Source organism: Macaca nemestrina, chromosome 18 (assembly GCF_043159975.1).
Source record: "Macaca nemestrina isolate mMacNem1 chromosome 18, mMacNem.hap1, whole genome shotgun sequence".
Lineage (NCBI taxonomy): Eukaryota > Metazoa > Chordata > Mammalia > Primates > Cercopithecidae > Macaca > Macaca nemestrina.
This window is the reverse complement of record NC_092142.1, coordinates 4,836,370-4,850,730: the sequence shown is the minus strand read 5'-3', so window position 1 is coordinate 4,850,730 and position 14,361 is coordinate 4,836,370. Positions and strand designations below refer to the sequence as shown.

The window sequence follows — 14,361 nt, the reverse complement described above, 5'->3', positions numbered from 1 at the left end:
AGGTCTACTTTCAGAAAACTATGGAAGTGGTCAATAGCTGTTTTCAGAGATTTGTCCTCTGATTACACTGTAAATTCTTATAGGACAACAATGGGCTTCTACTTTTACAATAACCGCTATCCCCAAAAAGCAGTGATGCCCTGAGGTGGAGGAAGGGGTTGTTATTGAATAAGGGCTGAATTAATTAATCCAACTGTGAGTTTCCAAATCCAGCTACAAGCCTAAATTACCTGGGGAACTTTATTAGTACAGATTATTGGATCCTGCTTTTTTTTTTTTTTTGAGAGGGAGTCTTGCTCTGTCACCCGGGCTGGAGTGCAATGGCGCAATCTCGGCTCACTGCAAGCTCTACCTCCTGGGTTCACACCATTCTCCTGCCTCAGCCTCCCCAGCAGCTGGGACTACAGGCTAATTTTTTTGTATTTTTAGTAGAGATAGGGTTTCATTGTGTTAGCCGGGATGGTCTCGATCTCCTGACCTTGTGATCCACCTGCCTCGGCCTCCCAAAGTGCTGGGATTAGAGGCATGAGCCACCACGCCCGGCCTGGATCCCGTTCTTCATTGAGATTCCAAGTTAGTCTTAGAATGTTTTTTTGTTTTTTTTTTTTTTTAGAGAAGGTCTTGTTCTGTTGCCCAGACCATAGTGCTACGGTACAATCATGGCATCATGGGTCACTGCAGCCTTGAGCCCCTCAAGTGATGCACCTGACTCAGCCTCCCAAGCAGCTGGGTTTACAGGTGCGCCACCACCATGCCTGGTGATTTTTTTTTTTTTGTAGAGACGGGGTCTCACTACATTGCCCAAGCTGGTCTCAAACTCCTAGGGTCAAGCCAACTCCTGAGATCAAGTGATCCTCCTGACAGCCTCCCAAAGTGCTAGGACTACAGGAGTGAGCCACCAGGCTTGGCCTGGAATCTCTCCCTTTTTTTTTTTAACAAGATGACTTGGTGCAGGGACATGGCCTTCACACTGGACTGTATGACACACCAGGCTGTCCCAGGTAGCAACGCAACCTTTGATTCATACACACCGCTGTAACAGCAGTGGCCACATGCACCAAAGTCGTGTTACCTCATAGGCTTCTGCCAGCTGGGAGAACTTCTCCTTGGCTTTGGGATCATCCTGATTTGTGTCGGGGTGATACTTCTTGGCAAGCTAAGGGAAAAACATGAGAATTTATTTCAGATACAACATGAACCCCAAATACCAGACACAACAGAACCCCAGATACCAGTCATAATTATGTTTCCTTTATCAAAGTTGTCTCTCGGCCGGGTGCAGTGGCTCACGCCTGTAATCCCAACACTTTGGGAAGCGAAGGCAGGCAGATCACTTAAGCTCAGGAGTTCAAGACCAGCCTGGGCAACATGGCGAAACCCCTCTCCACCAAAAATACAAAAAATTAGTCAGGCATGGTGGCACATGCCTGTGGTCCCAGCTACTCAGGAGGCTGAAACACGAGAATCACTTGAACCTGGGAGGTGGAGGTTGCAGTGAGCAGAGATTGAACCACTGCACTCCAGCCTAGGTGACAGAGTGAGACTGTCCCTCCACCCCACAAAATAATAATAATAATGATCTGTTTTAATGTACTTATCTCTCAACTTGAGGGCAGGAACTGATTCTGATGTATCTTTGCCCTTAGCACCCAGCATGGCTTAGAATAGGTAAATGAACAAAAAAGAGAAACAAAATTTTAAAAAGGGGGCCAGGTGCAGTGGCTCATGCCAGTAATCCCAGCACTTTGGGATGCTGAACTGGGTAGATCACCAGAGGTCAGGAGTTTGAGACCAGCCTGGCCAACATGGTGAAACCCCATCTCTACTAAAAATACAAAAATTAGCCAGGTGTGGTTGCACACGCCTATAAACACAGGTACTCGGGAGGCTGAGGCAGGAGAATTACTTCAGCCCGGGAGGCAGAGGCTGCAGTGAGCCAAGATTGCACCACTACACTCCAGCCTGAGCAAGAGAGCGAGACTCTGTCTGAAAAAAGGAAAAATTTTTAAAAAGGGAAGAAAATGACTGAATAGACATTTCTGCTGTTTCAATTATTTTTGTAAGTACATAAAATATAGTAATTGCTACAGCTTTACCTGATCTTTTTACTTCCACGCCGAAAAACTTGAATGGTTCTCTAAATTAAGTCTTTCTCTTAAATTATGTCTCTAGGACTTGCTAAGGGCCTGAAATCAACTGTCATGTGAGTTCAACCCAGCCTCCATCTTTTCAATCTTTTCCCACTCTTGGATCAGGCACCTGACTCTTGAGCTCAGGATGAGACAGGCCATTAGCTATTCACAGGCCAAGATCTCTGCTTCCTGTCCCCATGCCTCTGTTCATTCCATTACAACCCAATTAAAAGCGGGCAATGGATCCAAACACACATTTCTCCAAAGACAAACTAATGGCCAACATGCACAAGAAAAGATGCTCAACATCATTAGTCACCAGGGAAGAAGCAAATGGAAACTCTAACGAGATAGCATTTCATATTCACTAGGGTAGTAATTAAAAAGACAGATGATAATAAGTGTTCACTGGGATGTGGAGAAATCATGGCCCTCTTATGCTGCTGGTGGGAATGTAAAATGGTGCAGCTGCTTTGAAAAAGGCTGGCAGCTTCTCAAAAGGTTAAACATCCAGTTACCATATGACTCAGCAACTATACTCCTAAATATCCAAGAGAACTGAAAACATGTCTACACAAAAACTTTCATATGAATGTCTATATAGCAGCACCGTTCATGATAGCAGAAAGTGGAAAATATCCAAATGTCCATCAAACGATGAAGAAACAAAATGTGATCATTCCATGCAACAGATTATTTGAGCACGAAAAGGGATGAAGTATTGACACAAGCTACAAGACAGACGAGCCTTGAAAACATTATGTGAATGAAAGAAGCCAGACACACAAAAGGATACATATCCTATGATTCCCTGTAAGTGAATATTCAGAATAGGCGAATCCAAACAGGCAGAATGCAGGTTAGCAGCTGCCAGGGACCGGGGAGAAAGGACAATGGAAGGGGGGTGCTAATGAATACAGGATTTCTTTTCGAGGTAATGAAAATGTACTAAAGTTGACTGTGGTGGCAGTTGCACAACTCCAGTGAAGTGTGCACTTATAAAAAGCTGTCAATCCTAGAGTGGTGCCTCCAATATTGATTTTATTTTATTGGTCAGAGCAAACCAAGGGTCTAGGAACCAGTGGTGTAGACATCTCGTATACAACTTTACTCAGCTACCCTAACTACCCTAATATACCCCAGCATACAAAAATGGGAATTTCACATTTTCCAGGTTAAGAAAGGGCCAGGCACGGTGGCTCACGCCTGTAATCCCAGCACTTTGGGAGGCCGAGGCTGGTGGATCACCTGAGGTCAGGAGTTTGAGACCAGCCTGACCAACAAAGTGAAACCCCATCTCTACTAAAAATACAAAAAAATTTAGCCAGGCCGGGCGCAGTGGCTCAAGCCTGTAATCCCAGCACTTTGGGAGGCTGAGACGGGCGGATCACTAGGTCAGGAGATCGAGAGCATCCTGGCTAACACGGTGAAACCCCATCTCTACTAAAAAATACAAAAAAAAAAAAAAACTATCCGGGCGAGGTGGCAGGCGCCTGTGGTCCCAGCTACTCCGGAGGCTGAGGCAGGAGAATGGCGTAAACCCGGGAGGCGGAGCTTGCAGTGAGCTGAGATCCGGCCACTGCACTCCAGCCTGGGTGACAGAGCCAGACTCAGTCTCAAAAAAAAAAAAAAAAAAAATTAGGGTGTGGTGGCATGCGCCTGTGTCCCAGCTACTTGGGAGGCGGAGATTGCAGTGAGCCAAGGTCGCAACACTGCACTGCAGCCTGGGCGACGAAGTGAGACTCCATCTCGGAAAAAAAAAAAAAAAAAGAAAGGAAGTAATTCTAAACCTATAAACTTTTATCTGGATGTAAAAAAATGACTATCTAAAACTTAGACTAGCATACCTGCTGATTCAGAAAGTACAGATTAAATTTAATTATGAAAACAGCTCTGGAAAAAAAAACTTTTTAAAATCTCTGGTTTTTTTCTCTTTTTTTCTGAAGCACTAACCTCTACGGCATTGTGCACCGAAAAACAGTCTAGCAAAGTCCAACTTTATCACACCCTTCTATATATCAGCTCATGAGACCTATCCACACGGGTATATATGCTGTATTGATTAAGGATCAGATGGGATCAAAAACATTCCTTCTACAATTTGGTCACCAAAATATGACTTCCATACAGACCTGATAATAGGCTTTCTTGATCTCTTTCTGGCTGGCATTTCGAGGCACTCCTAATATCTGGTAATAATCTTCTTTGGCCAAAGGGGCATTAGTGTGGAAGGAGGCAGTACAAATGAAAGGGTAATGTTTTGTTCCTAAAAAGGAAAAAAGAAAAAAAAAGAAAATCACTCTGGGAATGTTCTCAACAAAAGAAAACTGTGAGTACATGACCCACTGGTCTATATCTGTGAAGGAACAACCAACCTGGTAGGGTTTGGCTGTGTCCCCACCCAGATCTCATCTAGAATTTTAGTTCCCATAATCCCCATGTGTCATGGGAAGGACCTGATGGGAGGTAATTGAATCACAGGGGCGGTTACCTCCATGCTGTTCTCGCGATAATAAGTTCTCACGAGATCTGATAGTTTTATAAGGGGCTTTTCACCCTTTTGCTCGTTCTTCCTGCTGCCATGTTAAGAAGGATGTGTTTGCTTCTCCCTCCACCATGATCGCTGAGGCTTCCCCCGCCATGCTGAACTGTGAGTTAATTAAACCTCTTTCCTTTAAAATTTACCCAGTCTTAAGTATGTCTTTATTAGCTGCATGATAACAGACTAATACACAGACTACAGCTTTAGGGCTGTTCCTGGCCAAGCCCACTGCAGACCAAACTCAATGTACTTCAATAATGGCTAAAGAAGCCACAGTATTCAATTAATATAGAGTATTGGATGAGGCTGATTCTCCTGCCTTATACTACTGGAGTGGTCTCAGCACACCACTAAAGGAATAATACTCCTGACTGGGAGATGAATAAAAAGGGATTCAGCTCCCCTTCTTATACCACATGAGCACTTACCATATGCTAGGTATTTTCATATTCTTCTGTCACACTTAATGCTTAACAACTCTCCACATTCTTTTCCCTCTATCTTGCAGCCTTGGGTACCGCTTAAGGAGCGGTTCTCAAGACTGTGGTCCCTGGACCAACAGCATCATTACATTGATGAAAATACAGACGTTCAAGCCCTACTCCACACATTCACCGGAAACTCAGGAGGTCTCCACCCACTAGGTGCCAGTAGAGAACTCCCCCTATGTCTCCAGGCATTGCCAAATGTCCCCTGGGAAGTAAGTGTCCCCTGCTGAGAACCAATGACAACTCAATCTAAGAAGGTCGGGGAAGAACTTCTAGGCATCAGTTGTTAAGCTGCAGAAACTGGCTGAGCTGCCCAGGAAAGCACTTGCCATTTTCAGTGGAAAACAAGTGGCAGTTACTAACTAGGATGACTTTGTACTTTGGATCTGGATTTGCAGCACCTTTTTTAACAGCAAGACAACAACTGCTTAAGAAACAAAGATGTTTTAGTTCATCCATTTAACAGATAGGAAGAGCGGGTTTTTTGGTTTTTTTGAGATGGAGTTTCGCTCTGTCTCCCAGGCTGGAGTGACGCTATCCTGGCTCACTGCAAGCTCCAACTCCCGAGTTCACGCCATTCTCCTGCCTCGGCCTCCCAAGTAGCTAGGACTACAGACGCCCGCCACCATGCCCAGCTAATTTTTTTATATTTTTAGTAGAGACGAGGTTTCACCGTGTTAGCCAGGATGGTCTCGATCTCCTGACCTCGTGATCCACCTGCCTCGGCCTCCCAAAGTGCTGGGATTATAGGGGTGAGCCACCATGCCTGGCAGGTTTTCTGTTTGTTTGGTTTTTTTTGAGATGGAGTTTCACTCTTGTTGTCCAGACTGGTGTGCAATGGTGCAATCTTGGCTCACTGCAACCTCTGCCTCCTGGGTTCAAGTGATTCTCCTGCCTCAGCCTCCCAAGTAACTGGGACTACAAGCATGCACCACCAGGCCCGGACTGCAATAGTGTTTTAATAGGTGAAATCTCTTTAAAAAGTGAATAAGCTGGGCCGGGCGTGGTGGCTCACGCCTGTAATCCCAGCACTTGGGGAGGCCAAGGCGGGCGGATCACCTGAGGTCTCCTATACTAAAAATACAAAATTAGCCAGGCGTGGTGGCGCATGCCTGTAATCCCAGCTAGTCAGGAGGCTAAGGCAGGAGAATCGCTTGAACCTGGGAGGCAGAGGTTGCAGCGAGCCAAGATCACACCACTGCACTCCAGCCTGGGCAACAAGAGCAAAACTCCATCTCAGAAAACATAAAAAATAAATAAATAAATAAATAAATAAATAAATAAATAAAAATAAGCCCGGGCACAGTGGCTCTCACCTGTAATCCCAGCACTTTGGGAACCTGAGGCGTGAGGATCGCTTGAGCCCAGGAGTTCGAAACCAGACTGGGCAACACAGAGACCCTGTCTCTATTAAAAATAAATAAATGGGGCCGGGCGCGGTGGCTCAAGCCTGTAATCCCAGCACTTTGGGAGGCCGAGATGGGCGGATCACGAGGTCAGGAGTTCGAGACCATCCTGGCTAACACGGTGAAACCCCGTCTCTACTAAAAAATACAAAAAACTAGCCGGGCGAGGTGGCGGGCGCCTATAGTCCCGGCTACTCGGGAGGCTGAGGCAGGAGAATGGCGTAAAAACCCGGGAGGCAGAGCTTGCAGTGAGCTGAGATCCGGCCACTGCACTCCATCCTGGGCGACGCAGCGAGACTCCGTCTCAAAAAAAAAAAAAAAATAAAAATAAATAAATAAATAAATAAATAAATAAATGGATCAAAGACTTGAACTCATAAGGCACACTAGATATGTTTGTAAATAGACTTATGACATGGAAAAAAAAAAGAGAGAGAGAAAGAAATAGGCTAAGAGGGATTTGAATCCATACAGATTTATGCCTCTAAACTAGAGATTCTGTATGTGGTGGCAGTGGTGGTTAGAGATGATAATGATTAATGGGGCCTAGGAATAAGAAGGGCCTTAGAGTTATGCTAAGGAGTCTGGATTTTATCCTAAGAGCAATAGGGAGCCACTGCAAATGTTAAACAAAGAACTCATTGGGTTTGCATGAGAAACAACTGTAGGCCGGGCGCGGTGGCTCACGCCTGTTGTAATCCTACCACTTTGGGAGGCTGAGGAGGGTGGATCACCTGAGGCCAGAAGTTTGAGACCAGCCTGGCCAACATGGTGAAACCTTGTTTCTACTAAAAATGCAAAAATTAGCTGGTCATGGTGGTGCACATCTATAATCCCAGCTACTCCAGAGGCTGAGACATGAGAATTGCTTGAACCTGGGAGGCTGAGGTTGCAGTGAACCAAGATCGTGCCACTACACTCCAGCCTGGGCAACAGAGCAAGACTCCATCTGAAAAAAAAAAAAAAAAAGAGAGAGAGAGAGAGTAACAACTCTAGGAAGTCTGGGAGACTACTTGAAGTTAATGAGCACAAAATACAGCCAGAGGTGTTGAACACATCCAAGTAGCAGGCCAGGTAAAGGATAATCAGAGAGGAGAATGAATAGGAATGGTCAGCATACTTAAAATTAGAAATAGGAAATAAATCTATGTGTTTGGCATACCCAATACCCTGGGAATATAAAAAGCACACTGGAAGCAGTAGGGGTCAGGAGACCACTATTGTGTTTCTTCAGTCAGACTTGAGAAAACACTAGAGCTGGTTTATTATTGAACCTGTACTCCACCCTCTTTTTATGTGGGAATAAGGGGTTGCCCTGGCCCAGTCCAGCCTCTCTCTCACCACTCCTTCCAATGCCAGAAGGCTGAGGCTGGTAGTGACCTGTGGCAGCTGTGACTTCAACATCGTGGGCAGAGAACACGGACTGGAGTTAGTACAGAGATAGTAACGCACAAAACTGCATGTGGATAAAGACAAATCACGTTTAATTACAAGATTGATGGCTTTGTTTTTTCTTTTTTTTTGAGTCAGAGTCTCGCTCTGTCGCCCAGGCTGGAGTGCGGTGGTGTGATCTCAGTTCACTGCAACCTCCGTCTCCCAGGTTCAAGCGATTCTTCTGCTTTAGCCTCTCAAGTAGCCAGGACTACAGGCACACACCACCACAGCTCACTAATTTTTGTATTTTTAGTAGGTAAGAAGTTTCACCACGTTGGCCAGGCTGGTCTCAAACTCCTGACCTCAAGTGATCCACCGGCCTCGTCCTACCAAAGTGCTGGGATTACAGGCATAAGCCACCATCCCCAGTCTAATGACTTTTGACATTATTCAAAGGGCATCAATGATTAACAATAATTAGAGTCCATTTAATAGACAATTTATTTTATCAGATATGACCAGTAAATGTCCTGTCCTTTTTAGAACAACCCAGAATAAAATAAGCCTCCAAGTCGTTCCAAGAATGGCCAACCTACTGTCCAACAACTGCTTTTTTTTTTTTTTGACAGGGAGTCTGGCTCTTGCTGCCCAGGCTGCAGTGCAGTGGTGCGATCTCGGCTCACTGCAACCTCTGCCTCCTGGGTTCAAGTGATTCTCCTGCCTCAGCCTCCCGAGTAGCTGGGATTACAGGAACCCGCCACCATGCCTGACCAATTTTTTCTATTTTTAGTAGAGATAAGCTTTGGCCATGTTGTCCAGGCTGGTCTCAAACTCCTGACCTCAGGTGACCAACCCATCTCCCAAAGTGCTGGGATTACAGGCATGAGCCACAATGCTTGGCCACCAACAACTGCTTTCTTTCTGCTTGGAAGAAAAGTCAGATTTAAAGGGTTGTTACGTCATCTTACTACTAGATTTGAGACAAGATCACAGACTAGTGTTTGGAAGCTGAGTTGATGACCTTTTTAATTTTTTTTTTTTAAGAGACGGGGGTCTCATTATGTTGCCTAGGCCAAACTCCAATTCCTGGACTCCAGCAATCCTCCCACCCCAACCTCCTGAGTAGCTAGGACCAGAGGCTCGCCACCACATGGCTTCTCAGTTGATGACTTTATTTATTCATTAATTTTTTGGTAGAGAAAGAGTCATACTCTGTCGCCCAGGCTGGAGTGACGTCATCATGGCTCAGTGCAGCTTCAACCTCCTGGGCTCAAGGGATTCTCCCACCTCAGCCTCCCGGGCAGCTGGGAGTTCAGGCAGTCGCCACCACAGTCAGCTAATTTTTTTTTTTTTTTTTCTGAGACATGGTTTCGCTCTTGTTGCCCAGGCTGGAGTGCGATGGCGCAATCTCGGCTCACAGCAACCTCCGACTTTCAGGTTCAAGCAATTCTCCTGCCCCAGCCTCCCGAGTACCTGGGATTACAGGCAAGTGCCACCAGGTCTGGCTAATTTTGTAATTTTTGTAGAGACAGAGTTTCTCCATGTTGATCAGGCTGGTGTCAAACTCCCAACCTCAGGTGATCTGCCCATGTAGCCCTCCCAAAGTGCTGGGATTACAGGCGTGCGCCACCGCATCCAGCCAGTCAGATAATTTTTAAAAATATTTTTGTAGGCCGGGCACGGTGGCTCACACCTGTAATCCCAGCACTTTGGGAGGCCGAGGTGGGTGGATCACGAGGTCAAGAGATGGAGACCATCCTGGCCAACATGGTGAAATCCCGTCTCTACTAAAAATAGAAAAATTAACTGGGAGTGGTGGCACGTGACTGTAGTCCCAGCTACTCAGGAGGCTGAGGCAGGAGAATTGCTTGAACCCAGGAGGTGGAGGTTGCAGTGAGCCGAGATCACAGTGAGCCAAGATTGCATCACTGCACTCCAGCCTGGCTACAGAGCAAGACTCCATCTAAAAAAAAAAAAAAAAAAAGAAAGAAAAAAAAAATTTTTGTAGAGATGGGATTTCCCTATGTTGCCCAGGCTGGTCCCAAACTGCTAGGCTCATGTGATCCTCCTCTCTCAGTGCCAGCATAGTGCTGGAATTACAGTTGTGAGCCACCCTGCCCAACCACTTGATGACTCTACCTGTGAAAACAGAACATATATACCCTGAAGGATGCCGCCTCTCACCTGTGTACACTACCTGATACAAAACTTGCCCGTGCCAGGTTATAAGCTCACTTGGGGAACAAAACAGCTAACCGCAGTTCTTAGTAACAGCCTCACACAATGCTTAGTACTTAGTGCCTCTCTTTCACATACACAATAACAACAAATGCTCCCAAATTTGTATAGCTGCAACTTGAACAAATTTGGCTTAATAAAACAAGTCACCTAAGGAATTAATATTTGAATAAAAAGATGCAGCCAGATTCTGTTTAAAACAACCTTGACATTAGAAAATGTTAGCAAGCTCTAAAAATGACCACTTTTGCTCATGTTGAAAAATCTAGCCTGGCTTGGTGGCTCACGACTGTAACTCTGGCACTTTGGGAGGCCAAGGTGGAAGGGTCATTTGAGGCCAGGAGTTTGAAACCAGCCTGGGCAACATAGTAGGACCATGGCTCTACAGAATAAAAAAATATGTATGTGTCTAAGAAAAAAATAAACAAAAAAAATCCATCATGACATCTCTCCAAATAATCCACAGGAAACCTAGAAAGAATACTGAACAGACAACTGCTCCTTCCATGAGGTATACAAATGCAGGGACAGAATTTAAAAATTCACTCTTGGGCCAGGCCTAGTGGCTCACACCTGTAATCCCAGCACTTTGGGAGGCCAAGGTGGGCAGATCACTTGAATCCAGGAGTTCAAGACCAGCCTGGCCAACATGGTGAAATCCCGTCTCTAATAAACATATAAAAGCTGACCAGGCACGATGGCTGATACCTGTAACCCCAACACTTTGGGAGGCCAAGGCGGGCGGATCATCTGAGGTCACGAGTTCGAGACCAGCCTGGCCAACACGGTGAAACACCGTCACTCCTAAAAATACAAACATTAGCCAGGTGTGGTGGTGGACACCTGTAATCCCAGCTACCAGGGAAGCTGAGGCAGGAGAACTGCTTGAACCCGGGAGGCGGAGCTTGCAGTGAGCTGCGATCACACCGCTTACACTCCAGCCTGGGCAACAGAGCAAGACCCCGTCTCAAAAAAAACCAAAAAAACCTAGGCATGGTGGCACACACCTGTAATCCCAGCTACTCGGGAGGCTGAGGCAGGAGAATCGCCTGAATCCGGCAGACAGAGGTTGCAGCGAGCCAGGATCACATCACTGCACTTCGGCCTGGGCAACAGAGCAAGAGTCCATCTCAAAAATAAAAATAAGGCTGGGCACGGTGGCTCATGCCTGTAATCCCAGCACTTTGGGAGGCTGAGGTGGGCAGATCACCGGGTCAGGAGATTGAGACCATCCTGGCCAACACAGTGAAACCCTATCTCTACTAAAAATACAAAAAATTAGTCAGGCATGGTGGCGGGCACCTGTAGTCCCAGCTATTCGGGAGGCTGAGCCAGGAAAATGGCGTGAACCCAGGAGGCGGAGCTTGCAGTGAGCTGAGACAGTGCCACTGCACTCCAGCCTGGGTGACAGAGCGAGACTCCGTCTCAAAAAAAAAAAAAAAAAAGTTCATTCATTCTCTTGGCCAGGTGCAGTGGCTGATGCCTGTAATCCCAGCACTTTAGGAGGCTGAAACAAGCAAATCACTTGAGCCCAGCCTGGGTAACATGGTGAAACCCCATCTACAGAAAACTAGCTGGGTGTGGTGGTGCATGCCTATAGTCCCAGCTACTTAGGAGGCTGAGGATGGAGGATAGATTGAACCTGGAAGGTCGAGGTTGCACTGAGTTGTGATTGTGCCACTGCACTCCAGTCTGGGCAACAGGAGGCCCTGTCGTAAACAATAATTAAATAAATAAATAAATAATCATTCAACCAAACACACATCCAATCTCTTTGTTCTCTGCCATGTCCTCAGCACCCAGAACAGTGGCTGGCATACACCTGGCCTCAATTAATACCTGTGAATGAATGAATTTTCAAAGAGAAGCTCAAAGGGATTAAATAATACACCCCACTCACACACACTGGGAAAGTTCACCCCTGGAGCCCAGTCTCTTTTCTTTTTTTTTTTTTTGAGATGGAGTCTCGCTCTGTCGCCCAGGCTGGAGTGTAGTGGCCAGATCTCAGCTCACTGCAAGCTCCACCTCCAGGGTTCACGCCATTCTCCTGCCTCAGCCTCCCGAGTAGCTGGGACTACAGGCGCCCGCCACCGCGCCCGGCTAGTTTTTTGTATTTTTTTAGTAGAGACGGGGTTTCACCGTGTTAGCCAGGATGGTCTCGATCTCCTGACCTCGTGATCCGCCCATCTCGGCCTCCCAAAGTGCTGGGATTACAGGCGTGAGCCACCGCGCCCGGCCCCCAGTCTCTTTTCTTTACATTGCATGAAGTAACCACAATTACTGATACTTTAACAACTGTCTACTATGTAAGTATTACAAACTGGATTGCAATAGGAAGTTACGTGGTATAAATTCTCTTCTCAGGGCCCTTTATTAATCTTTATACATTTATACATAGCTTAAATATCATCTGCACAAATTCTGGAGGACACGAAACTAGCACAATTCAGGTACATACAATATACAGCACAAAACACACAGCATAAGAAAACATGGTTAAGCAGGGCACGGTGGTTCACGCCTGTAAACCCAGCACTTTGGGAAGCCAAGGGGGAGCGGATCACCTGAGGTCAGGAGTTTGAGACCAGCCTGGCCAACATGTAGAAACCATCTCTATAGGGCCGGGCGCGGTGGCTCAAGCCTGTAATCCCAGCACTTTGGGAGGCCGAGACGGGCGGATCACGAGGTCAGGAGATCGAGACCATCCTGGCTAACACGGTGAAACCCCGTCTCCACTAAAAAATACAAAAAACTAGCCGGGCGAGGTGGTGGGCGCCTGTAGTCCCAGCTACACAGGAGGCTGAGGCAGGAGAATGGCGTAAACCCGGGAGGTGGAGCTTGCAGTGAGCTGAGATTGTGCCACTGCACTCCAGCCCGGGCGACAGAGTGAGACTCCGTCTCAAAAAAAAAAAAAAAAAAAAGAAACCATCTCTATAAAAGACAACAAAAATTAGCCAGGCGTGGTGACATGTGCCTGTAATCCCAGCTACTTGGGAGGCATGAGGCAGGAGAATCTCTTGAACCCAGGAGGCAGAGGTTGCAGTCAGTTGAGATCCAGCCACTGCACTCCAGCCTGGGCAACAGAGCAAGACTCTCACAAAAAAAAAAAAAAAAAAAGAAAGAAAGAAAGAAAAGAAAACATGGCTAAGCACTTCAAAGCTTAACGTATAATTCAGTATCACCTCAGGCAATGAAATCAAGGCTCCACCTCTTTGTGACATTTGTAAGTGGTTTAACATCTAAGCCTCGGTATCTTTATAAAATGGAATAACAGTGCCTCTCATGTGGAAATGTGATGTAAGGGGGGAACGATGCCTGGCCAACAGTAAGTGCTCAATAAATGTCTGACTGTGTTATTATTACAATCACCAACTAAGGACTTCTAAGAAGATTGTTAACTGTGCCCTTGAATTAGCATCACGTGGTAGAAAGAGCATAAGCTAAGACACGACAGCTATGGGTTTGAGACAACTCTTCCCGTCTAACTTCATGACCTTCGGCTGGTCGATTCCTCTGTTGAATCTCAGTTTCCCATTCTCTAAAATGGGGATGACGACAGGCATCTTGCAGGGTTTTTGTAACAAAGTACCTAGGCCTCTCCGAATGGCAGTTAGCTCTTCCCTTCCGCTACGGGCCAGAAGGTGGAGAGATGGGAAAGAAAGCGGACGAGGGAGCAGCGGCCCCCAGAAATGTTGACAGAGAGGTGAAGGTTCACGGTCTAGGGGCGTTTCATCACCGCCGCCGGAGGCTCCACGCTTCTCTCCCTTCCCTGACGGCTGAGTAGCCTCTTAGGCCTCCCCGCCTCCTGCCTGCCTGTGTCTCCGGCAATTTTGCATCCGGGTCGGAAGACACCCTCCACCCCACTACTCCCGCAGCCGCAGTCACAGCGAGGAGACTCACTCCTTTCTAGGCCCTGAAACCGCCACTCGGGAATTGGAACCTGCCCTCACCTGTGAGGCTGACACCAGGTCTCAATGTCAGCAGCGCTCTGGGGCCGCGAGAGGTCAGGGAAGACGCAAAGGCGGGGACGCTCAGCTTGCGGCTCAGCCATGCCCCCACCACGCCCTCCCTGGGTGGCCGAGCCCCTCTCCCCAGTGCAGCCGGCAGCCGCGGGATCCCCACAGCCACCAGCAACCAGCGTGTGGAGCACCGCGCCGCCATCTTGGCCGGGGGACACTGCG

At 47.0% G+C, this 14,361-nt stretch overlaps 1 protein-coding gene across 3 annotated transcripts in view; it reads right to left on the bottom strand.

Annotated features, from left to right (window-relative positions):
- The window catches only part of LOC105467841 (DnaJ heat shock protein family (Hsp40) member A3), a 34,015-nt gene extending 19,659 nt beyond the window's left edge, over positions 1 to 14,356 (bottom strand). For 2 of the 3 annotated variants that reach the window (XM_011717597.2, XM_011717598.2), the window contains exons 1-3: positions 14,131 to 14,356; positions 4,265 to 4,398; positions 1,073 to 1,156 (exon numbers count right to left, since the gene is read on the bottom strand). In XM_011717597.2, the coding sequence (XP_011715899.1) occupies positions 1,073 to 1,156; positions 4,265 to 4,398; positions 14,131 to 14,341 (429 nt within the window). In that variant the 5' untranslated portion in view covers positions 14,342 to 14,356. The remainder of the gene's footprint in view (positions 1 to 1,072; positions 1,157 to 4,264; positions 4,399 to 14,130) is intronic. The other variant, XM_071084037.1, reaches the window with a different exon arrangement.
- Between the last annotated feature and the right edge of the window lie 5 nt (positions 14,357 to 14,361).